Source organism: Miniopterus natalensis, chromosome 20, assembly GCF_054644295.1.
Source record: "Miniopterus natalensis isolate mMinNat1 chromosome 20, mMinNat1.hap1, whole genome shotgun sequence".
Lineage (NCBI taxonomy): Eukaryota > Metazoa > Chordata > Mammalia > Chiroptera > Miniopteridae > Miniopterus > Miniopterus natalensis.
In genome coordinates, this window is record NC_142100.1 from 16,444,220 (window position 1) to 16,469,146 (window position 24,927).

Genomic DNA, 24,927 nt, shown 5'->3' on the forward strand with positions numbered 1-24,927 from the left:
AAGTGGTGGGAATTATCCAGAGCATCTTTTAACCCTGTGGATCCAGAAAATTGAACTATTGATGGTGTAAGAAATTGATTACTTCTTTTAGAATTCAGGAAGGGAAGAACATTAGCTCCAAGTATAGAGGGAAAAAGCCCTCTTTTGTTCCCTATGGCTTAAAATTGTTAAGTATGATTTTTTGTTTTGTTTTTCTTGGAAGAAAGAAGGCACACAATGCTATCAGCAGTCCCACAGCAATATGTGTGCCTGGTCCTTATCCTTGGACACGTTTTATGTGGTTGAATTCAGAGTTTATATCCTGTTTTTCATTTGACATTATCGTAAACGTTTCCCCACAGTTCTGACGGCTCAGGCCAAGTCTATTGAGTTCCTGCACCGAAATTTGCTAAACTCGTCTTACATTGTTGCATATTGTGGTTGTTTCTGCTTTTTGGGAAATGGAGGTTGTGTAGCCGCTGACAAATATGCTTTGACCCTGTAAGCATTTACTGACTGGCCCTTCCTTCCTCCTTCCTTCCTTCCTTCCAAGTAAGATTGATACATGACTGTTCACCAGATGAAAAGAGTCTGTTGTTGGATCAGCTGAACCAGGACCTAAAGTCTGCCCCTCCTCAGGCATTTCATTTATTGATCCAGCCAGTTTTTATTGAACTCTTTCCATGTGTAGTAAAGGAGACAGGCAGTCTCTAAACTGGCTTTGCTTGTGGTTGAGTAGAGAAGACAGTTTATTAAGCAGCAGTTACTCTAAAGGGCTGGTGGTGCTATGATAAGGCAAGTGTTAGAGGCTGTGGGAGGGTCTTGGGTAGACCTAGCTTGATAAAGAGGGTGTGGGGGAGGGGAGGGGAGCTCAGTAAGTGCCCTGCCCATGGTACAATCAGGGAAAGGAAAGCAGTTGGGCACAAGTTACTGAAGAGTGTGATGGGAGGTTGGAAAGGTATGCAGGGCCTGGTTTTCTTTTGATGACAATGTCTGTGCCTAGATCCATATTTGACATCAGTGATGGTTTTAAGCAAGGGAAGTTCCAAGGCAGAAACTAATAAAGGATTGAAGGGGGTAAAGCTTGGCAGAGTCAGGGAAACCAGTACCACAGCTCTGATGAGAGATGGAGATGATGGTGCCTGAGCTAGGTGGGTGGCAGTACAGTAGAGAGAATCAGATACCTCATATGTGATTGAGGAGGTAGACTTGGTCACTGAGGAAGGAGATATTCAGGTGCAGGTACATCCCAAGTTTGTCTCATCAGCCTTCTTGGGGCCAAGGTGACTCAGGCCTGGATCCATCAATTTACAGCCAGTTATACTGTAACCGGCCAAAGGTTTCAAGCAAAGCAGGGGCAGCCCTGCAGCAGGGCCCCCAGGGTCAAAGTCATCATGGTCTGTTGGAATCCACAGCTGGAAGTCTGGGGCCCCACAGTCTCTTGGAGGAGAAGGGTATGGGTTCCTTCAGCCCTACAGAGCTATGAGTTTGAACTGCAAGGTGTGCAGATTCCTCCTGGCTTTGTTGAGCAATATCCTCAGCGTGGCCTTGGCGTGTGCTGTGCTGTTTGTTCTTAATTAACCTTGTTTGTGAGCACATTGTTCACTCGTGATAAAAACCTGCTAAGTTTTCTTTTCCTCGCTGTAAATCCATCTAGAGCTTCCTCAGCGCTTACATTCCACATGATAGTCTGCTTCACCCCCACCCCAAGTAACTTGAGAGGGAAGCCTGGGACTCTTATTTCTTCAGAAGAGATAGCCAAGACAGAGGGTCACGTGGTAAATTAATCATAATAGTGGCCACCCTTAATGCAGGCCACTGAGTGCCATGCACTGAAGTGAGTGGTTCACATCGGAGTGTTAAATGAGAGAATTCAGTGCCCTGGTCAAAGTAGAGAATACGGACAAGAAAACAGGTCCAGAGAAGCAAAGGCAATGTCCTGGGTCAGTCCAAGCATATGAGCTATGGAGCTAGCAGAGCTGGTTTTGAATCTTGGCTGTACCTCTTATTAGCTGTGTGTCCTTGGACAAGTTACTGATCTTCTTACAGCCTCTCTTTGCTCATCCGTGAAATGGGGGAAATGCAGAGTTGTGAGGATGAAATGAGAAAAAGTGTGGGAAGAAGTTAGTGTGGCAGGCTTAGAGAAAGGCTCAGGAAATGCTGGTGGCTGCTATTTTGAGGGCTGAAGGCCTGTCACTCCAAAGTCTGCCCTCTTAACCTTTTACTAGGGTTATTGGGGTCCTGATTATCTCTCCATGGCAGGGCCCCTAACAACCCTACTTCCTCATTTGCTTTTTCCAGGTCATCAAGTTCTTAATAGTTTATTGCATGTTAGAGCCCTCGTGGGGCAACTGAATTCCCATTTTCAGAGCTGAGTAACCACTTGTGGCTCAGGAAGTGAAACCCTGAGTGAGCTATTTTAACTGGAGGTTCTAGGAAAACAGAAAAGCCAAGTGTGGGAATCGAGCAAATCCTACCCTCTCCCCTCAAACCTTAAGTCCCCAGATTCCATTGCATGCTGCCTTGAGGGCTCTGGGTAGGGTGGCTAAGGAGGACTTTGCTGCCCTCTGTATGTTTTTAGCCATCTGGCTGAGCAGGACCTGCCTTCATGCTTTTTGTCTTTCTCAGAACCCTTGTAGCTTCCACGGTTCCTCTCTCCTCAATCCACTGTGACGTCTAAGCTTTCATCTTTAATATCTCTCCTAACAGTTGCTTCTCTCTGCTGCCTGTTCCACCCGAGGCCAGGGGCCTGAAACTGTCCTCAGCTGGCAGCATGCAGCATCTTACCCTCCTCCCTCCCACTCTTAGAAGTCGGGGACTGGGAATCACCCTCCGGCAGGTGGGAATGGATCACTCATGTGCACCTCCTTTTTCAGGGGAGATCTTTGAGCTGAAGGCAGAGCTCAACAGTGACAAAAAGGAGAAGAAGAAGGAGGCGGTGAAGAAAGTGATTGCGTCCATGACAGTGGGCAAAGACGTCAGGTGTGTGGGTGTAGGCTGGGTGTCAGCTGGGTCCCCTCAGATCCCTCCTTTTGGGCATTTCTAGGGATCCACGCCTCCCCTCATCTGCTCCCTTCATCAACCTTTCCAAAGAGAAGGCTTTATTTGCAGAGGGGTCCCCAGCTCAAATGTTGACGGGGTCAGGCAGTAAGGGAGTGAGTGAAGGGGACTAGGATGAAAGGGCAGTAAGCGATAACGTGGATGTGGCGCATGCCCTGTCAGACACTCCGGAGGATTGCTGCCAGCTGAGGAAAAGGAACTCAGTGTGGCCAGGTCCTCTGGTTTTTCAAAAGAATGGAAAGTTGGGTTTTTCATTTTAAATCTCCCTGCTTTAGATTATCAGGTGATAATAAATGAAATGAGCACTGCCCACATAAAACACACCTGCAGATTAAACTTGTTGAATTTGGCTCCAGTTTGCAGCCTCTGGTTTGCATCAGATCGCCTGAGCAGATCATGGGACTGTGGGTACCATGTTGGGAGGGGTTCACCCAGAATAAGAGCAGTCCTAAGCATGGGCTTTGGAGTCGGATCTGGTTCCTCAGGCAGGTTATTTGACTTTTATGAGCCTCATATTGTCTTCTGTAAAATGGAGATAATCCCCTGGCTTCTCAGGGCTGTTAAATGAGATCAAGTACACATGTAAGGACCTTAGTGCCAAGCCTTGCATATAGAGCACGCTCTGTGAATGCTGGGCTAGTTTTTAGTGGGCACCTGTGCTGGCCCCTTGTGAAAACAGCATGGCCCATCCCTGCTTCCCTACAACCCTCCAGAACCAGCAGCCCAATATAAGGGACCACGTTCAGTGTGAGGGGAAGGAAAAACAATCATTTTCATTTATTTAGCACCTCCCAGATGTCAAGGACCAGATACCTTAAGTATGTTGTCTTCTTTAATTATCACAAGGACCCTGTGAAATAGGGTTTTGTTGCACCTTTCTTGCAAGTGAGGAAACAGACTCAGGGTGGGCAGGGATGAAGGAATTTTCCCAACTTTGGACAGCTAACAAGAAACAGAGCTGGGTTTTAACAGGGTCTGATGGACTCCAGAGCTCAACTTTGAACCCTGGGAAAAGAAGAGAGAACTTTTATTGCTTTTAAAATCATCCTTTGGAATTCCCTTTCTACCAATAGGTGGTCATGGTAACAGCATAGTTGATGTTCTCGCTTTTACTAGGAGGTCCTGTTACCTTTCTCTTTCCCTCCTATTCACTGTCTCCCTGCATCCCCCTCCCCCATTATCTGCCTGAAAAATCTTCCTCTTCCTTTGTTCGGCCTTCCCCACACTGGTGCCATTTTGACCTTCTAGTGCCCTCTTCCCTGATGTGGTAAACTGTATGCAGACAGACAACCTAGAGCTGAAGAAGCTGGTGTACCTGTACTTGATGAACTATGCCAAGAGTCAGCCTGACATGGCCATCATGGCTGTCAACACCTTTGTGAAGGTGAGTAGGAGCTTAGTGAGAGGGAGCAGTATGGGTGCTCACTGCTCCGTCTCCCGTTGATCTCCTGAGAAGAAACACTCGGGCTCCTTTCCAGTCAGCCTCCTCTGACTCCTAGACTGAGGGCTTCATCTTCCAGCAGAGGGCTCCCACTCTCCAGCAAGTCAGATGGTACAGACCCGGCTAACTCATTCCATGTGAAGTTGCACAAGGCCTGTTGATACCTGAGTGCCACTGGGTGAACCGTTGCCTCCATCCTTTACCAGGGCAGGATTCAGCAAGTGTCTGAGAGCTTCTGTGTTTCCCTTCTAGACTTTGCTCCTTTCTGCATTTTCTGTCCTCCAAATTGAGGAGCAAGCGGCACTTGAACTGTTAACTCTGTGCACCTTTAGAACCTTACCTCCCCTATCCCCATTGATGCCCAGATATGGGCAAATGAGGGGTTCTGTGGCCCAGTGGAAAGACTGAAGGTTGTATTGCTAGATGGATGTGGGTTTGAATCACAGCTCCCCTCTGTGACAGGGTGAGGCTCGAAACCTTCCTGAGAGCCTCAGCTCCCTCACCTGCAAAACAGGAAGAGTATTGTATGGCTGCTGTGAGGATCAGAGGTGACAAAGCACAAAGACCCAGCACAGTATCTGGCACATGCTGGGTGCCCGTACACAGCACTTTTGATGCTGTTGACTGCAGTTGATGGGAGATCCCACAGCAGCCATCTGGTGTTGCTCAGCCCACTTCCGCCCCTGGCCAATGGCTGGTTCCCCTCAGGACTGTGAGGACCCCAACCCCCTGATCCGGGCCCTGGCTGTGCGGACCATGGGCTGCATCCGTGTTGACAAGATCACAGAGTACCTGTGCGAGCCACTCCGGAAGTGCCTGAAGGATGAGGACCCATATGTTCGCAAGACGGCGGCTGTGTGTGTGGCCAAGCTTCACGATATCAATGCTCAGCTTGTAGAGGACCAGGGCTTCTTAGACACACTTAAAGACCTCATCTCTGACTCTAACCCCATGGTAAGCTGCTGCTACCCACTGTGCCACCTCTACCACCTCCTGGGTTGCTTGGGAAGACCTTGGCTTGACCCTCTGCCAGACAGTCCCCAGTTCCTGGAAGTCAGAGCCTTGCTGGGTGGGGTAATTGTTTTTGTGCCTGCAGTGGTTTAACCACCACCTTTGGAGTGAACTAGACCTGGATTCCTTTCTTTGCACCCTCTCTGACAAGCTGTGTGACTTTGGACATGCTACCTAACCTTCCAGAGCCCTCTTTTCTTCATCAGTAAGATGGATCTAATTCTGCATAGTTGTCAGGAGTGCTGTGAGGCTTAAGCTTTAAAGGTAATGTGTCTGATAGCCTGGCACATAGTGGGCATGCAACCAAGACTAGTGCCCTCCTTCCAGTCACTATCATTGTTACTATCTTCTCAGCAAGACCATCGGTGAGCTCTTATGTGAGGTACTTTTCCCTTTTCCCACATGGAAGTAGCATAGCCTGGATGGTAGGCACCAGGGTGTAGCTGGGAGTGGAACTCGTCTCTCACACATGGAGGTGGCAGCATTTTAGAGGGAAGTTCACAGGCCCTGTTTGATATGAAATGCGCACACCTCTCAGCCCAGCCAGCCCACTCTGTGGGTGCTGAGTGGCAGTCCGGGAATGACCATTGGAGTACTTTGTCATAGGGGAAAGTTGAAAACCATGCAGAATACACAAAAAAAAAACAGCTGCTCTGGTGAAAATGGGTTGAGGGTCCAGAGCTTCACCTGGCAGGCCTCTCTGTACTCTAGCCCCCATGTGTTCCCAGCAGCCCCAGGGGCTCTGCAGGGATCTTCTAGCTCAGAGAAGCACTGTTGACAATCCCTAGAAGTGAGCTGTTTTAGCTGGTAGATAGGGGCTGTGTGTTAGGTAGCTGGGAATGCTTTCTATGGCCAGGCACCAGGAGCTAGATCTTTCTTTTGTTTGCCCTCTTCTTTCTCTTTAATGGCAAGTACACTTATTTTAGTTTCAATTTACAGAGGAGTCAATAGGGTGAGTGCTTAGAGTGGGTCTCTGTGCTCCAGATCCTGCCCATCAGGTCATTTTTTTCAGGATATTCAACCTCTGACCGACCAGCGTCATTAGCCCCACTGCCTCCTGGCCTGTGAGCAGTACCCTCAGCCCTTGCCCCTTCCACCCTTTAAACCAGGTGGTGGCAAACGCAGTGGCTGCCCTCTCGGAGATTGCCGAGTCTCATCCGAGCAGCAACCTCCTCGACCTGAACCCTCAGTCCATTAACAAGCTACTGACAGCCCTGAATGAGTGTACTGAATGGGGCCAGATCTTTATCCTGGACTGCCTGGCCAACTACACCCCCAAGGATGACCGAGAGGCCCAGAGGTGAGCAAGTTGCCCCTTGCCTGCCAGTCCAGCCAGAGCTGGTCCTCGGGGTGGCGGGGGGAGGCTCTAATCACAAGCTGGGCCTCAAGCCTCTAGTGGGCTCCTTCCCAGGGCCTTGCCCCACAGACCATCAGACCACAGACCTCAGATGCACCTTGGGGGAGGCCAGAGCCAGGCTGTCAGTGGTATTCCTTCAGGCAGTCAGCTCACTGCTCTTCCTGGGCAAAGAAAAAAGTCAGGACCTTACCTGGGAGCTGACAGAGACGCTGGTCATCTCGGGCTAAGAGAAGGAGGCAGATAGCATCAGAGCCACCATTCACTGAACTCCCCCTGGGTACCTGGGGCTCTGCTGGTGCTTTCTATGCATTTGATAATCTTTAAAGCAGCCCTATAAAGGCAGTCCCATTATTGTCCCCATTTTATAGGTAAGGAAACTCCCCTTAGAGTGATGGAGGAAATTGTATAGGTCACCAAGCTCGGTCTCCCCTGACCTTTTGTCCTAACCAACAAGATACTCTGCCACTTTTGAATGCCCTCACAGTGGGGAAAGGGAGGGAGTTGACATTTATTAAGTATTTGCTACATACCTGACACTCTGCTGGTGCTTTACATGTGTTTTCTCATTTAAGCCCCAGCTACTCTGAAGTTGGCATCATCTCCATTTTCTAGTTAAGAATACCGAGGCTTAGAGTAGTTTTCACATACTTGGGGCCAGTTTACAAGCAGCAAAACCAAGATCTAGATCTTCCACTACTGAAGACGTGCTATTTTGATAACTAAAAACAGAGTGTTTCCCTTTGTCTGTCTCTCTTCTTTGCCCCGTTGGAACGGACCTAGTATCTGTGAGCGGGTCACCCCCAGGCTCTCCCACGCCAACTCTGCTGTGGTGCTATCTGCTGTGAAGGTGCTGATGAAGTTCATGGAGATGTTGTCCAAGGACCTGGATTACTATGGCACACTGCTCAAGAAGCTGGCCCCGCCCCTGGTCACGCTGCTGTCAGCTGAGCCTGAGCTGCAATATGTGGCCTTGCGCAACATCAACCTCATCGTGCAGAAAAGGTACCAGACTGCCACACACATGCAGTGTTGTGTACTCCTGGGGTTCTGCTGCTGAGAATAGGGCTATGAAAGAAAACTGACATGTTCCCCATGCAGGAAGTCTCCATAGCTTACAGAGGTTCTCAGCCAGGGACAACTTTGTCCCCCAAGGGGCATTTGACAATGTCTAGAGACATTTTTGGTTGTCACAGCTGGAGGTACTACTGGCATCTAATGAGTAGAGGCCAGGGGTGCTGCTTAACATCCTGCAATACACAGGACAGAGAACTATTTTGTCAGTAGTGCTGAGGCCGAGAAACCCTGGCTTAGCTTAACCAGGTGGCAGGCCAGGTAAAGGCTAGCATGGAACTTCTTAACCACAGACAATAGATGGCTCCACACTCCACAGAGCCCTGTGGACACTGAATGGGGTGTAAGATTTTGTGTGTGTGCATGCATTTTTCCTGGGGGCAGAGTCTGTGGCTCAGTCAAATTCCCAGAAGTTGGAGAACTCCCGGTGGTGAGGTGGTGAGGTGGTGAGGCTCCGTGTGGACTTTGCATCAGCCTTGGGGCTGGGGGAGGGGTATGTCAAAGTTGTTCAGAATGGTGTGCAGCCTGATTCCATCTGCCCCGTGGAAACAATTGTGGCAGGAAGCCGCTGCTCCCAAGGGAAGGCGCCTGATGCCCGCATTGCTTGGGGCTGAAAAGCAATTAGTAGTGCCACTTCAAGGGGCCCAGAGTAGGAGGGGCTCTCTGGAATGATCCAGTGAGGAAGCCCAGCAGCTCTGCAGAGTAGAGCTGGACTCTGGAGTTCTACCAGCTTTTTTGATCAAACGGCTTCCTCAGCAACTAACTCACGATCATCTGTGTTACCACAGCCCCATTGGTGAGTGAGGCTACATGAACAGGGGCCTCATAGACATTCTCTTTTGGAAGACAGCACATGCTCCTTGTCATTCTAGCATCAGTCTGGTTCTTAGGACATTCTTGGGAGCCGAGATATCAGTGGAATTGGGACATTTCAGGTTTGGGAATTAAATATGGGAAAGCTCTCTGAGTGCCTAAGGGGTGAGATAGAGTCTCAGATGCAGGGTGGAATTAGTAAGGTGTAGTGATCAGCGAGAAGGGCTCCCTGGGCTATATTTAACATGGCAAATCTCTTAAGAAGTTGACTGTTACCAAGACACCACCTGGCTCAATCCTGACATGTGGTTAGGCAGCTTTGCCAAGTCCTAACTGCAGAAATCTCGTCTTCCTGCTCCCCCCCAGTTTGGATCCTGCCTCCCCCACAGGCACGATTGGAGGCTCTCTGCTTTGCCAAGATCTCCCTGCAGCTTGCACAGCAGCATGGAGTACCCAGGGTCCCTCCTTCTATCTTGTGTCTTCTCCCTTCATCATCTGTTCTCATTCCTTTGCCTTCCTCCTTTCTGTTCTGGAAAGGGCATAGGAGTAGTTGAGGGTGGTGACTGTCATCTTGCTCCCATGCTGTTAGCACTAAGTGTGTGACCTGGTGCAAATCTCTCCACCTCTCAGCTTTCCTTATCTAAGAAAAATGTGGATGGTGCCAGAGGAGCAGTGACACTGGTAATAGCACCTATGTAGCAAGTGCCTTCTCTGAGGCAGGCTGTTGGTCATGTAGATGCTTCACAACAGCCCTGCTATGTAGGTGTCTGTGCCGGGGTCCCAGGACCACCCCACATTCAGAGGCACTCTAGGACTCATGGGAGTCAGCATGTAGTTGTCCTCACAGCTAAGATTTATTATCGATGTAGTGAGGATATATAGCTGGGTTCTGAGGGAGAAAGACACAGGTGAAATCTGGAGGAATTCATGTACAGGTTTCCTTGCGCTCCCTTCCTTCCATGGGGGTGGGGTCACATAGAGCACGTTCCCCCTCAGCAACAAAATGCAGCAATATGAGTGTAATGTTTCTGCCTGGGGGTGCCTCTTTGAGAGTCATGTAAGTAGTCTTTGCCTGGCACCTCCCAAATTTCTGGACTCCTAGAAGGAAAGCAGGTATTTAGCATAGACCATATTGTTTATACAAACAGTCAAGGCATAGTTAATCACCTTTATCATTTAGGGAATGGTGAGAACACTCCCAAAAGCCGAGTTTCTGGACTCCGGGCCTTTCTAAGACTAGAGACTCAGGTCTGCAGTGGTAACACTTTCCAGCACAGGGTCATGCTTGTTTCATGGGTGAGGTAGTAGGGGCCTGAGTCACAGGCTGGGATTGGAACCAAGGCCTGATCCCCAAGCCCATTGCCTGGTGCCTACTGCCTCTTGAATGCAAACTGTCTTTTGCTTATATTCTCTCTTCCCTTTCTGGGGACAGTCAGAACTTTGCTCAAGCCAGTCAGTAGGCCCTCTGCCCAGAAGTGGATGTCAGGGTTCATCTCACACCCCAGAAATGTCCCAGCAAATGTGGAAGAGGTTTTCTCACAGGGCTTATGACTTGCTTCTTGCTCTTCGGGCAACCCTGCCCCGCCACCAGGCCTGAGATCCTGAAGCACGAAATGAAAGTCTTCTTCGTGAAGTACAATGACCCCATTTATGTGAAGCTAGAGAAGCTGGACATCATGATCCGCCTGGCCTCCCAGGCCAACATCGCCCAGGTCAGCAGAGGGTAGTGGCTGGGGGCATGGGCTTTGGTGTTGGACAACAGCACTGCCAATGAGCTGTGATCTTTGGGAAGGCTGCCTGGTCTCACTCTTGACAGTTCATCCATGAACAGTGCTTAGCACAGAGCATGGAGCTCTGTAAGCAAGCATGTAACAAATGTTAAGTAATAAAGAATTTTTTTTCCTGTTATTACTTATCCATCCATTGAAAAGTGGTAGTTAGGTGGATATGTTAGCTAGACAACTTAAACAAGGGCTGTCCAGCCCTACCAATTAGTTCTTCCCTGCTTTTCTCTTGGGATACCTGATAGCTTCCTCCCTCAGGCTTTCCATCTCCAGCAAGATGCAGAATCTCATTCTTCTAGGGGTCTGTGCATACCCATTGCCCAGGGGTGTTCCAGGTGATTGCCCCACTAGATCCCCTCCAACCCCATCTTCTCTATTTGGGCTACAGGTCTTGGCAGAGCTTAAAGAGTACGCGACAGAGGTGGATGTAGACTTTGTACGGAAGGCAGTGCGAGCCATTGGCCGCTGCGCCATCAAGGTGGAGGTAAGGCTCTGGGACTCTGTCCTCAGCTGGGGGAGGGGAGAGGAAGGTAGCTGAAACCAGGAAACCAGTCTGATTCTAGCAGAATCTGCCAGCTTCTTGTGGTCCAAGGCCTGAGGATCACTGCTGGAGTCCCCATTGTGCAGATTTGGTTGGCCTTATTCTCACTCTGAAATTTCCTTTAGCTCTTTGAGTTTTCCAAATAAAATGAACCCATGATAATCATGGATTCTCCTGCCTCATTAGCTAAGAGGATGGGGCAGCCCCAGCTGGTGGTGGTCCTGGTAGACTCAACTTTCACATTATAGAGCTTTGGGTCAGGGGCTGTGCCTGTCAAAGGTTCTGGCAAGGGTCATGATTCAGCCAGCACCTTTCTCCAAGCTCCTAAGTGCTCTACAGACCCCCGTGCCCTGACATTTCATCCGTCCCATTCTCTACATATGGAGATGTTTCTTAACCACTGAGCTGACTTTCCTTAAATGGGTCTACTGGAGGCTAGGGGATCCTGGGACAGCTGGTCACCCCAACCCCTTATGGCATTTTCCCCTTGGCACCTGTGATGACATCTTGAGAAGTCTCTCCCATAAGGCCATTAGCACAGCATATTGGAATGGGGAGGGGGATGTCCAGACAGCTTTTCTAAGCATTTTTGGTCGCAGGAGACCATTTTAGGAAACAAGTAGAAACGAGGTGAAGTCAGGCTGGAGTATGGTCATTCTGTCCTCAGGACTTGGCCTGGAGTTGCTCCAACGACTCTCCCCACTCTCAGAAGCTCTACTGGCCTTCTCCTCAGTCTAATTCTATCTCCCTATGTCCCTGCCGTCCCGAAGCCTTCAGTTTGTACTCATTCTTTCACCTGTTACCTGGGGTCAGTGTTCTGTTCTCCCACTGTGACAAGGAAGGTGGGCAAGGCGTGATTGAGCCCTTGGCCAAGGCATGGTTATTAGAACTTCTATTGGAAATGGGTGCAGGGGCCTTACTCACACTCTCCTCTTCCCACACAGCAATCTGCGGAGCGCTGTGTGAGCACGCTGCTTGATCTCATCCAGACCAAGGTGAACTATGTGGTCCAGGAAGCCATTGTGGTCATTAAGGACATCTTCCGCAAGTACCCCAACAAGTACGTGCCCATCCCTCCCAGTGAGGCTGATGTGACTGCTGGGAAAAGAGGAGCCTCTCTCTCCCCTCTCCTTACTTCTCAGCCACAAACAGCGTTCTCAAAAGAAACCCTTGGTTTTTTATTTCTCCCAAGCTGCCCCTTCTCTGCTCTCCAGACCAAAATAAGAACTAAAATGTAACAGATAAAACTCAAATCCCTTTACTCACCACCCTCTTGAGGTCTTGTGGGACATTTGCTTGTCTCTCTTGGCCCCTGCTGGGCCACCCTTGACTTACCCTGGCTCCTTCAGTGCTCATTGCTGGCTGTGTGCTGGTCTCCAGGTATGAGAGCGTGATTGCCACACTGTGTGAGAACCTGGACTCCCTGGATGAGCCTGAGGCCCGGGCTGCCATGATCTGGATTGTGGGCGAGTATGCTGAGAGGATTGACAATGCAGATGAGCTGCTGGAGAGCTTTCTCGAGGGCTTCCATGATGAGAGCACCCAGGTGAGCCTTCAAAGCAGGCCAACTTAAGCCAGGGTGTGGGTCATAACTGGCAGCAGCACCACTACAGTCCATCCTGCTCTGAAACCCTCCCCTCAGCCAGCAGGCCTCGGGTCCCTGCCCCTGCTAATACTGCATTGATGGTGTGGACAGACAGATAAGTGCTATGTGGGTGACAGGTGTGGCCTCTTTTTCTCCCACACTGCAGTACCTGAGGGGGATGTGTGAGAATGTTCTGTGATTCTGTGCACTGAAAGCAGGCAAAACTTTCTGGTTTTGTTTTCGTATTTCTCTTTGGATAGTTAATACATTGATTTGGTTCAAAATTGAAAAGGTACAAAAGAATATATAAAGTGAAAATTCTCTTTCCTACCACTTTCCTGACCACCAGTTCTCCCAGAGATCGCTAATGTTATTTATTGGTTTCTTGGGGATACTTCCAGAGATAGTTTAGGAATACACTAGCAGGCATACACATACCTCTATACATGTAAACATACACATATGTGATCAATTATTGTTATTTGTGGTGGTTATGTTCTGTTAGTCACCACAAACACTGAATTAGCAAGCACTAAATCATTGCTCCCAGAAGAAATTATAGAGTTGGGTTCCTATGAGCCTCTGGTTTCAACATTTTTGTCTGCTGGTTAATACATAACCTTGTTTTACTTGTGTTTCTGTTTAAAGACACCTTATTTAATATGCATTGTTGATTCATTCACATTGAAATAAAGGGAATACAATGAAAAGTAATCCCTTTTTTGGGAACTGTCTGGTCATGCATGGGGGCCTTTAAAATATCTGTCTGTAAGCACACACAAAAATCTCTGCTCTCCCAACTGAGGCATTGCAACCGGATGGATCAGAGCACAGGCCTTGGAATTGGAGATCTCAGAGTTCAAACCCCTCTTTACACCAATCTTTCACCCCCCTGAGGCTCAGTTTCTTATTTATAAAATGAGGTTTATAAGACTATCCCTCATCTTGCTGCTGTGAAAGTTGAAAAGTCCTTAACATAAGCCCAGCCCATGATAAGCATTCATTTATGGTAGTATTGGTGTTGGTCACAATTGGTTTAAAAGCAACTGGTCCAGGCAGAAAAGGGGACCGACTGTCCTCTGTAGCTGGTAAGTTCCAGGAGTGTGCCCTCCTGCACCCATGGGTGAGGGTGCTCAGATGGTGGCATCATGGCTGCCTCTGCCTTTCTGGGGTGGCTTCTCCTTCAGGCAGGCTTCCATAAGTGGGGCCTTTGAGGAGTCAACAGTTCCAGGCTACAGCTTAGAGACTCCTGTAATTACTTACCCCTCAGTAGTTTCAGCAACAGTCCAGGCCCATTCACATTGTCCTGAGCCAATCGCTATGACTCTAGTCCTGTCAGACACACACATCCCTGGACTGCAAAGGGCAGGGAGAAGGACGATTCTTTGAAGGAAAGCCAGCGTTTCTATTACCAGAAGACAGAATAGCTCCTGGGTGAGCAAAAACAACAGATGTTCATCACAAAATAATAGTAATAATTCCCACCAACACCCACTGCCACCTGTCAAGTCCAGCTGCCAGCCTGCCCTGAAGCTGCCTTCAGTTACACCACATGAGCCTCTCTCTTGTCTCTGAGAAGCAAAGCCCTGCCTGGGACGGTCTCTGCTCCTGTAATCAAGTCCCTCCTGGGATTACTGCAGAGGATGTCCTGAGGGGGGTGTTTCTATTCATATATTAGAGTAAATCTTTTGCAGCCTCCACTACAGAGCCAGGATTAGAGAAGTCAGACAAGGGAGAACTGAGCAGGAGACTGGGATGGGGAACTGATTCAAGGCTCCTCCCCTGTTGGGTGTCCTGAAGCGAGTTCAACTTACCAAGCCTGCTTCCTTGTCTCTGGCACAGGGCTCCTGCAAAGCTTACTGGGTAATGTATATAAACTGCCCACTCCATTGCTCAGCAGTGTGGTGGTGGTGTTTTAATTATGACTGGCCTGCTCTCTTTGTCTCCTGTGTTCATGACACAGTTCAAAGCTTTTATAAGAATACTTGTTTAGTATTTTGCAGTTTGGGAACTTATTTTATCTTTTAAAAAAAATTAATTTATTTTTTAGAGAGAGAGGAAGAAAGAGGGAGAGAGAGGGGAACGTCTGTGAGAGAGAGAAACATCAATCGGTTGCCTCCGACACTCACCCTGACGGGATCAAACCCACAACCCGGGTATGTGTCCTGACCAGGAATCAAACCAGCGACCTTTTGGTACACAGTATGATGCTGAACCAACTGAGCCGTACCAGCCAGAGCAGAAACTTATTTTAGATTGTCTGTTTGAGCCCCCTTGCAATAGGCTCCTTGGCCTCTTTAGCCATGGATGGGAAGCTCAGAAATTGTTAGCCAGGGTGGTATGTCAGCCCAGCGTGCATCTGGCCCCTATTTGGATGGCATCATTGTAGGAGGGCTGCTGGTAGAGGAGTTGAGCTTGTGGCCAGAGTTCCTAGGCAGCATAGCACAACAGACAATGATGAATGATTCTGGGCAACCAGCTGATCTGGGCTAGGAAGAACTTGGTAGAGTCCCTGTGTGGTGGTCATCCTGATATTGATGATGACAGCTGTTGTGTATTGAACAGAATACACAATAGGTTCTTTACCTTTGTTGTCTTATTGACTCTTCCATTAACCCTGTGAGGTATTATACTCATTGTATAGATGATGAAACACACTCAGAGAAGTTAAATGACTTGTACAGGGTCACTCAACTGAGAAGTGATAGAACCAGAGTTCAACTGAAGTGTGATCTAACTCTAGCTCCAAGACAGCTGCCAGAAATTGCCCTTTTCAGAGCTCACAAGAACCCCCTGAAGTAGGCCATACCTCTCCCTCACTGACAGGGTAAATGGCTTTTGCTATACTGTCCAGCCAGGGGCTAGAGCCGGGGCTGGAAGCCAGTCCCTGGGCCACCTCCTGCTTTACAAACAGCCAGCCCACTGCTCCTCTGCCTTTGGCCCACATGTAATCAAATCTCAAGGACTTGGGATCATCTAATCCCAGAAACAGACCACATCCCCTTCACCCTGCCTTCTGCTGTCAACCCACCCTGTGTACCTGGGTAATTAAACCATTTGTTTTTGTAAGTGCCCTCCTGCCAAACAGGCCCAGGATGTGCCGCCAGCCCCATCCCCACCCTCTTGCCCCAGACCTGTCCTTGGCACAGCCCTGGCTCAGGAGCCCTCAGGCTGCCCTCTTGTCCCAGGACTGACAAAGATGAGATGTGGCTAAGGAAGGACATGTGCAGAGAATTTTTTCGGAGATGTTTTTTTCAGTCAGCAAATTTTTCTTTAGTGCCTGCTTTGCATTGGGCACTAGAGTGCACAGTAAGCAGTGATACAACTGTGACAGACATGATCTGCCTGCCCTCAAGGGGCTCTCTTCATGGTATGGCCCGGTGACTGGAAAGCATTTCCAGTACTGTGGGACAGCGCTGGTAAGGGTCTGTAGGAGGCTGCAGAAGCGTGGGGTAGGGGCTAGGGTCAGCATAAGATCCAATGGGGTGAGGAGGTATTGGTCAGGCTGAGGACAGCAGGAGGCAAATTTAGGTGAAGGCAGCAGCCAGGTAAGAGGTGGAGGCTGAGAGAGGGCTGGGCAGGGACAGTTCCCACCCTCTGGTAGAAGCACAACTCCTCAACAACTGACTGGCTCTATGGGCCCTACTGACTTAGTCCACTGGGCTTCACTGGCACCATCTGTTTATTGACAGATGGTCCCTTTAAGAAGCATACCAGCTACATATGTTGCCTTTTTAAGCTGTGAGCTCCTTGAGATACTGTGAGGCCTGGAATTCTGATAGGTTTCTGGGACCCTAGGGCAGGGCAGCATCCCCTGGCCTGCCTAGTGTTGCCAAATAATACAGTGGCCAGCTTCTTCCTGAGTGGTCTAGGCTACTCAGCACTGTCAGCACCCTCTGCTGACCTTAGTCTGTGTTCTGTGGCCACCCCCAAACCTAGGAAAGCTGGTCTCTGCTTCCAGGGTCTTTAAACCCCCTCTTCCCTCTTCAAGGCCCTCACTTGGTTTCTTACTATCCCCACATGAAGCCCACACTTCTTCCTTGCCATTTCTCTGCCTTCCTGCAGGTCCAACTACAGCTACTGACAGCCATAGTGAAACTCTTTCTGAAGAAGCCAACAGAGACCCAGGAGCTGGTGCAACAGGTCCTCAGCTTGGCCACTCAGGTTGGTGCCCCAGCTTCGCTGCTGTGACTCTCACTCCACAGGGAGCGCTTCTGTCTAAGCAGCCAGACCTGCGTAGTCCTGCCCCTAAGACTGGTACCTTTGTGGGTTTGGCCCCAGAGTAATATATAATCCCTGCTCAGGGAGCTCAGTCACAAACCAATCACGATGGAATGGGGTCAGGTGGTGAAGTTGAGACAGACTGTAAATGAGAGAGGAGAGGGAAATCCATGAGAACCAGAGTGTTTATATGCATGCAGGGAAGGCAGACTGCCCAAGGAGGGGAGTGGGGAATGGAGATAGGCATGGGTATGGCCTGCTAGGGTGGGCTAGAGTGGAAAATGGGGGGGCAGGGAGCTGGGCCATGTTCATTTAAACTTCCCCTTCTCCTGACCCAGTTGCTGTGCTGAGTTTCATGAGCTTCTCCTTGCTTCCCCAAGGATTCAGACAACCCAGACCTGCGGGACCGTGGCTACATCTACTGGCGCCTGCTCTCCACGGACCCAGTGGCTGCCAAGGAAGTGGTGTTGGCCGAGAAGCCGCTCATCTCAGAAGAGACAGACCTCATTGAGCCCACACTGCTGGATGAACTCATCTGCTACATCGGCACGCTGGCTTCTGTCTACCATAAGCCACCCAATGCCTTTGTGGAGGGGGGCCGAGGCGTTGTGCACAAGAGCCTGCCGCCCCGCACTGCCTCGTAAGTGAAGTGGGACAGTTGCAGGCTGAGTGTCCCCACCCGGTTTCTCAGTTCAGTAGCTCAGGTGCTCAAGCTATATGTGGTGTCCCCCAGCAAGGCCTGAATCTGAGGAAAATTTTAAATAGCTACCTTTTATTGATACACACCAGGTGTTGACTCATTTGATCCTTGCAATAGATCTGAGAGATATCCCCATTTAACAGGCAAGGACAGTAGGCATAGAGAGTTTGAGTACCTGGTACAGCATCCCACAGCCAGCAGAGCTGGGCTCAGACCCCATTATGTCTGATTCTAGAGCACTGTTCTCACTTTCCTCCTCTGCCGCTCCAGGTGGTTGGATTGCCATTTTGCCCAGTCATCTGGGGACTGGCATCCAGTCTTCTCTGTAGAGTGGGCTGAGTGGTGGAAATACAGATGGCCCCTCCCTTCACTCATCCCCATGAAGCTGCATCTCTTGGAGAGCTGAAAAATGGATCAGGCAGGGGAGTGGGAAGGAAGAGGAGGCATGTAGAGGAGCCCCTATGGGATAGTGGAGACCCAGTGCCTATCCTGGGAGAAGAGACTGGGGACTGACCTCCCTGAGACAGTCTGCCCCCACCCTTCTGATCCTCTCCCTCCTGTGTCCTTGAAGGAGCGAGAGCACGGAAAGCCCTGAGACAGCCCCTGCTGGAGCACCCTCTGGTGAGCAGCCAGATGTCATTCCTGCCCAAGGTGACCTACTGGGTGACCTCCTCAACCTGGACCTTGGCCCCCCGGTGAGCGGCCCACCCCTGGCCACCTCCTCAGTGCAAATGGGATCTGTGGACCTTCTTGGTGGCGGCCTTGACAGCCTGGTATGTCCTGGGAACCCCTCTAGATGCCATTGATAATGATCTCCAGAGGAGCAATCATTGAATGCCCTCTCTGTGCTGGGCACCTATGCCTGTGAAGGTGATCATGTAGCTGCCTACTTATAGGTGAGAAAACTGAGACTTAAAGAGGTCAGGAGACTTTCCCTCCAAGAGAGCACAGCTGCTAAATGACAGACACAGTACTTAGACCCTTGTTGGGCCACTGTGCCCCAAGAGACCTGGGGCAATGTAGGGCCAGTCCTAGTCCCTTCTCCCGAGTCTGACCTTGCAGGTACCTTGGCCCTATAAAGCTGGAGGAGCCAGATCTTAGAGGTCAAGGATAGTTCTCCTCCCCTGTAGAAAGATAGTGGTGAGACTGTCCTGGGTATCTCCCTAGAACTTCTTTAGGCAGATGGTAGAGCCAGGTAGAGGGGGGAGAGCAGAGCCCATGCCACTTAGCCATGCCCAGCTCAGGTCCCCAAGGCTGTGGCACAGGGTGCGGGTGGGGGATAAGACCAAGGGACTAGTGCTCATCATAGAAACTGTGTAGGCCCCTCCTAGGCCTGGCACATCCTTGTACCAGACTCATCTCGGATGGGGCAGCAGTAACTAATCTTTTCTCTCTTTCCCTCTTTCTACCCCCCACCCCCAATCTTGTCTCTCTCTGTGTCTTCCTTCCTGGCTTTTCTCTCTGCATGTGGCTGCCTGTTCTCTTCACCCTGCCTGCTTCTGCTTGGAGATGGGGGATGAGTCTGAAGGGGTACGGTTCAACCCTTGCGTCACCAAGCCTTCGTCCCTGCTCCTCCTGAGAGCGCTGGTCTAACATCCCAAGGGTCAGATGATGTCAAAGCAGTCCCTCCCTGCTGAACCCTGGCCTCTGTCCAGTGTCATGGCAGCCTCTGCTTTGACCGCCTGGCGTCCAGCTGCCTCCAGGCCCCCAAATCCATGAATTTCTCGTTCTGTCCTCACTACCCTATGACAAAGTTGCCTTGTCATCCTGAGGATCACTGGCCCTCTCTGTCCCCATGGGCCCTCTCTGATATCCTGGAGGGCAAACTTCCATCTCCCTAGCATAGCCTTCTCACAGTAGTGTGCCTCCAGTACCCCTTTTATCTGTGGACTGAGTGTTAGTTTACAAGTGTCCCCAGCTTTCCCAGAGGTCACCCCTAAAGCTCAAGATTTGCAGGGCATAGGAGGGCTCAGCCTCTTTTCTCCACTCACCTCCCTCTTTCTTGTTTCTGCCACTTAGAGTTGATGTAACAGTAGCCTTGTGGGACCCCTTCCTTGCCCGCCCACCCTATTTCCTAGAGCCAGGTGGCTACACTCATCCCCAGCCCCTAATGACCCTGCCTCAGGTGCCTGCCGCTGACCCCTTCCCTTTCTTTTCCAGATCGGGGGCTCCAATTTCGTGACACCACCAGCAGCAGCAGTACCAGCTAACCTAGGTGCACCCATTGGCAGTGGCCTGAGTGACCTCTTTGACCTGACCAGTGGTGTGGGTACTCTGTCAGGATCATATGTGGCCCCCAAAGCAGTAAGTACCATGCCTCCTCTCGTGGCAAGAGCAGAGAGAAGTTAGAGACCTATGTGTGGCTCCTTAAATAGCTCATTCTGTGGAATCTACTCAGGCCAACAGATGGGCTCCAGGAACAGCAGTTTGCCAGCACTATGCCAAGGGCAGCTGGGGGCTGTGGGAGCACAGGGAAGAGATGCTGAGTCAAGCATGGGGGTGGGCCAGGGAAGGACACCCCAGAGGGAAACTGGAGCTCACGCCTGCAGATCAAGTCAGAATTAGCGAGGCAAAAGCGGGGAGAGTGCTCCAGCCTGTAGGAAAGCATGGAGGTGAGGGAGAACCCAGCACCTTCCAGGGAACTAGCAAATGTCCCATCTAGTTGGAGCAGCACTTCTGAGTGCTGTCCAGCCGAATGCCTCTCATTGATAATAGACATAATAAGATGCTACCACTGCATAGAGGAGACAAAAAAGGAAGAAAATAAAATTATATATTTTGATGTCATGAAGGCTTGGGCACACACACCCCAGAAGACCTGATGGAGCTGTCCAATGTTGACAGCAGTGCAAAGTCACTGATGGCCCCAGTTGGGTGCCATGAGTGGTGTGGCCAGTGGTGCTGTTAGTTTCTGAAACGGTGACTGACTTCTAGTAAAGTTCCAACAAAACAAAGGATGAGCTTCCCTTGATTTTCACCAGAGTTCAGTTCTGGTAGTTTTAGGGCATGTTAAAATCATGCAGAACATACTCAAGAGATGCAGGACAGTACTCATTGTGGAAACTGTTGTACCCTGACAGCATGTCCAGCATTCCTGACCCCAACCCACTGAATGTAGTGCCTCCCCCACATTGTGCCACCTGAAGATGCCCCACAAATGCCTCCTGTGCTACTAAGGGGCAGTACCTCCCTGAGACTCCTGGCTAGACAGAGATTAAGGAAGGAGGAAGCTGGTGAGGTCAGCCACTCCAGGCTGTAAGGAGTTTCTCTCAATCCTGGTGCAGTGGGAGCCATTGGAAGGTTTTAAACAGATGAAACATGTTTACACTTGAGAGAGATGCTCCTGGCTACAGTGTGGAAGCTAGGTTGGAAGGATAAGGCAGAAACAAGGAGCGCAGTGAGGACATTGGCAGGAGTTGATGTGTGCTGATGGCAGCCTGGACAAGGAAAATACCTTGGGGGATAGAGGCAAGAGGCTGGACTGGAGAGCTTCATAGGAGGTAGGACTGGACAAGGAGGGGGTGATTCTGGCTTGTGCATAGGGTAAAGGAAAGTGTGATTTTCTGAGATGGGAAGGGCAAAAGAAGGAGAGCTGAGTTTGGGGTATGAGAATATGCGGGCTTGGCACTAAGGAATGCACAGTGTCTCTTGCACTAGCATCAAGGAAGCTGCCAGTGGGGACAGACCTGACCTGACTCCCTCATAACACTCAAGTCAGACACTGTGTCTGCCACTTTGTTCCCAGCCAGCGCCCCTCTTTCTCTTCTAAGATCCCCTCCTCAGAGCAGCTGGCCTTCAAAGGTTCAGTGACATCTCCAGCATGAGTAGGGAGCTGTGAGTCAGCACCTGCCCTGGCTTCACCAGGTATGCCAGCTATACCTGCAGCAATGGTGGCTAGAGCCCCCAGGCAGGATCTGGGCCTCAGAGGCCCACAGCAGACAGCACATCTAGTGCTGACAGCTGCACACGTCTGTGCCAAGGACTGCATGAGCATGGCACAGCCCCATCCCATCAATCCTCCCAGCAGCCTTATGGTGCTGTTATTCCCATTTTGCAGTTGAGAAATCTGAGTGCTCTTGCCTAAGGTCACATAGCTGATAAGTGACAGAGACAAACTGAATGCAGGGAGGTGGCACCAAAGTCTCTGCTCCCAACTCCTATGTGATCACATCCCAAAGTGTTTGAGAACCTCCTGAGTGCCTGCCTTAATGTCATGGGTTGTCAGAATAAGTAGAAGTGAAGAGAACATACAGGTAAAAATGTTCAGTTGACTAATTACTACACACATGGACTCTACTGATGCATGAGACTGACGTGTATGTTAGAAGCCCAATATAAGACACACCCAATATAACAGGTATAAGAGCAGCAAAGACTCCTGTAGCCCTCTAGGCATTGCAGAATGGCCAGGAATATAAAGCCTGGAGCTGGCGCCTAGGGAGTTGTGTGTTCATTTTAACAGACGTTATTACCGCTTTGTCTTAGTGGAAGGCCAGATGGGTGTACCAACAATGAGTTCTGGAAGTGGGAGGTGAGGGGATCATGAGGTTAGGAGGAATCAGGGCAGGCTACCTGGAGGAGGATTCCTCACAACATGGGCTGGACTTTCCCCACTACCATAGTCACAGGAGGTTCTCAGACGTGGGTGTTCTCCTTTCAGAAGAAGTAAGTATGTCATCTACATTTTCCTAACAGCACTGTGACTACCCAGAATTATTGGTCCTGTGTGACTACCTAGAATTGTTTGTCCCCCCTGCCTGTGGGGATAAATATATTCTCCAACCTTCCTGGTCAAGGGGATGAGGCTCTCTGTGTACAAGAACTTGGAATTCCTCAAGCATGTGTACTAGTGGATGGTGACAGTACATTGGCTCCTCTAGTAAACGTTGAGGGTTAGTTCTATGAGGAACTGTGCTAGACTCCATGAATCCACAGTGAGCAAGAGAGATGAAGTCCCCACCCTCAGCAGTCAGGCACGGTGACAGAAAGAGAGCCAGTTCTACAAGAACCTGGGAAAGGCCTGGTGGAGGGGCAGGGCACAGCGAAGTCACCATACTCCAGCCCTCTGAGTTCTGTCTGCACGCCAGGTCAGAGCGGAGAACTAAAGCCATGTGATTCTACCCTCACAGTTTTGTCCAGGGGAAGCAAAGGATGATCAGGGTTAGCAAGTACAATGGAGTGGGGATGGGCCTCAGAAAGCACTCTCCAAACAGAGGGAGCAGCGAGTGTGGGCACTAGAAGAACAGGTGCCAGCTGAGCCTGAGTATGGCAGGGCACCACGCTGTGGCAGCCATGGACAGTGGAAGTCATTGCAGAATTGGAGGGGCTTTGAAGGGTGCCATGATCAGATTTGCATTTTAAAAGATGGCTTTAGCTGCTGTGGAAATTGGGAAAAGAGGAATTGGGGCAGCTGCAAGGTGGCTGCCATCTTACCTGGTAAACTCTGATGGCAGCTCAGGCATAGGTGGTGCCGGTAGAGAGGGAAGAAGCTGAGGACTTGGCAGCATATTGGAGGTGATGGCATTGACAGAACTTGGGCTTCATGATGGTGGCGTAGGGGTCAGGGTGGGCTGAAAGCTACTGTCCAAATGGCTCTGAGGTTCCTGGTGACCACTCGAGAGATGGTGGGACATTTGCTAACATAGGATGTGTTGGGGAAGCTGTCGAAGGGGCCTGAGCCTTTTGTCCTTGCTGTGAGCCATCTGAGTGAGAATGACAGACCTGAAAAACATTTGTATATCCACAGGATGACGCCAGCAGATGTCCTTCATGGGCAGGGCTTTAATTCAAGCTCTTTGCTCAGCAAACACTCCCTGAATGCCACTAGGGAAGGAGCCTGGGGGTGGGCTTCTCTGAGGAAGCAGCTCTTAAACTGAGACTTGGATGACAAAGGCAGCCGAACAGCAGAGGACCTGCCAGGCAAGGGGTCCTCTTAGGTTCTGTCCTTGGTCAGACCAGTTTCTACAATTAAAGGTTAGCCCTGCCTTCTGTGGGAGAGAACAGGCTGTGACAGCCAGGGAGGCCTAAGGCCCTGGCTGATGCCCAGGATGGCCTTGGGCTCTCCACTCTCCTTGGCTCATCAGGAGGCTGGCAGGGGCCTGCTTGTGTCCTCACTTTCCTCAGCCCTACTTCCTGTGGTCCTTCTTTGACCTCTGAAGATTTGGGTCAGCCTTTGGGCACACCAAGCACCTCCCTACCCAGAGCTGCTCCAGTGGTGGCCGCCCCAAGTGGGAATGGATGATTGTTCTCGTGCCAAGATGCACATGGTCATCATCCCCTGGTGGTAAAGGCAGGTGCAGTCAGTCTGGGAGGCACCTTCAGGGGGAGAGAGGAGAGAGGAGAGACCCTCAAGTAGGCTGTCGAGTTTTGGGGAAATGGCAAACTCCAGCCCCCTCCCCACTGTCTTCCCTGCAGGTCTGGCTCCCGGCCATGAAAGCCAAGGGATTGGAGATCTCGGGCACCTTCACCCGCCAGGTGGGCTCCATCTCCATGGACCTGCAGCTGACCAACAAGGCCCTGCAGGTCATGACCGACTTTGCCATCCAGTTCAACCGCAACAGGTGAGCTCCCCAAGGCCAGCCTGTTGCGAGCCCACTGGTGACTGCCTGTGGGAGCTGAGGGCTGCCAGGGGTCTGGGTCCTTTTTTCTAGTAAAGGTGGGTATTCCTCACCACCATACCTTAGGCCAAAACTCTGATTTCTCCCCCAATATCCTTAATGCGGACTCCAAAGTACCGGGCCAAGGCATAGGATTTCTCCCCTTTTATTGCCTTCCTCCCCTGCCCAAAGAGGTGTTTTACTGACAAAAATCCTAGGAGCCTACCTTTGGTAAGCACCCCACATAACAGGAGCTCAGAGCCTCCTTTCCAGCCCTGATTTGCTCCTAGCTGTAAGAAGCCTGATGGGGAGTAGGCCCACCTGCCAGCCTCCCCCATGCCACCAATAATTAAACTGTCAGACAGGGCCTATGGGAGTGGTGACTGCTTCAGGCTCCTCATCCCCACCGGGTCACCTGCACTGGGGGGTCAGTGGGGAAGGTCTCCTGTCTGGCACCATTGGGGTCTTCATGGACCAGGCTAGCTAGGCCCAAGCTCTCTGGGGAACCCAAGCAGCCTCTCCTGATGATTCTTCTTCCTGAGCGGCTCTAGTGATGAGCAAACTGAGCCTCTAAGAAGTTGACTGAAGGGGCTGCTTCCTCAGGAAGAGCCTGCAAGCCATTGGGTCCCAACCCTCTGTCAGACTAGAGAGGGTGGCACTGCTTTACCACTTACCCTCACATGACCCTAGAGGCCATAGAAACACTCTAGGCTCCAAGGGGTGGTCCCAGTGATCACTCATACCAAACTTACTGTGTGTTGAGAACTT

General features: G+C 50.5%; 1 protein-coding gene and 1 non-coding gene across 4 annotated transcripts in view; both read left to right on the forward strand.

The window, feature by feature from the left end:
• Positions 1–24,927, forward strand: part of AP1B1 (adaptor related protein complex 1 subunit beta 1) — a 45,531-nt gene that overhangs the window by 15,868 nt on the left and 4,736 nt on the right. For 2 of the 3 annotated variants that reach the window (XM_016198599.2, XM_016198601.2), the window contains exons 3-16: positions 2,856–2,961; positions 4,288–4,423; positions 5,189–5,434; positions 6,601–6,791; positions 7,629–7,850; positions 10,324–10,444; positions 10,905–11,000; positions 12,002–12,117; positions 12,438–12,603; positions 16,708–16,806; positions 17,244–17,503; positions 18,135–18,336; positions 19,724–19,867; positions 23,978–24,123. In XM_016198599.2, coding sequence (XP_016054085.1) covers positions 2,856–2,961; positions 4,288–4,423; positions 5,189–5,434; positions 6,601–6,791; positions 7,629–7,850; positions 10,324–10,444; positions 10,905–11,000; positions 12,002–12,117; positions 12,438–12,603; positions 16,708–16,806; positions 17,244–17,503; positions 18,135–18,336; positions 19,724–19,867; positions 23,978–24,123 — 2,251 coding nt within the window. The remainder of the gene's footprint in view (positions 1–2,855; positions 2,962–4,287; positions 4,424–5,188; positions 5,435–6,600; positions 6,792–7,628; positions 7,851–10,323; positions 10,445–10,904; positions 11,001–12,001; positions 12,118–12,437; positions 12,604–16,707; positions 16,807–17,243; positions 17,504–18,134; positions 18,337–19,723; positions 19,868–23,977; positions 24,124–24,927) is intronic. The other variant, XM_087828681.1, reaches the window with a different exon arrangement.
• Positions 24,664–24,760, forward strand: LOC148090803 (small nucleolar RNA SNORD125). The gene has a single exon (XR_015716261.1). It is a non-coding gene; the product is annotated as a small nucleolar RNA SNORD125 (small nucleolar RNA).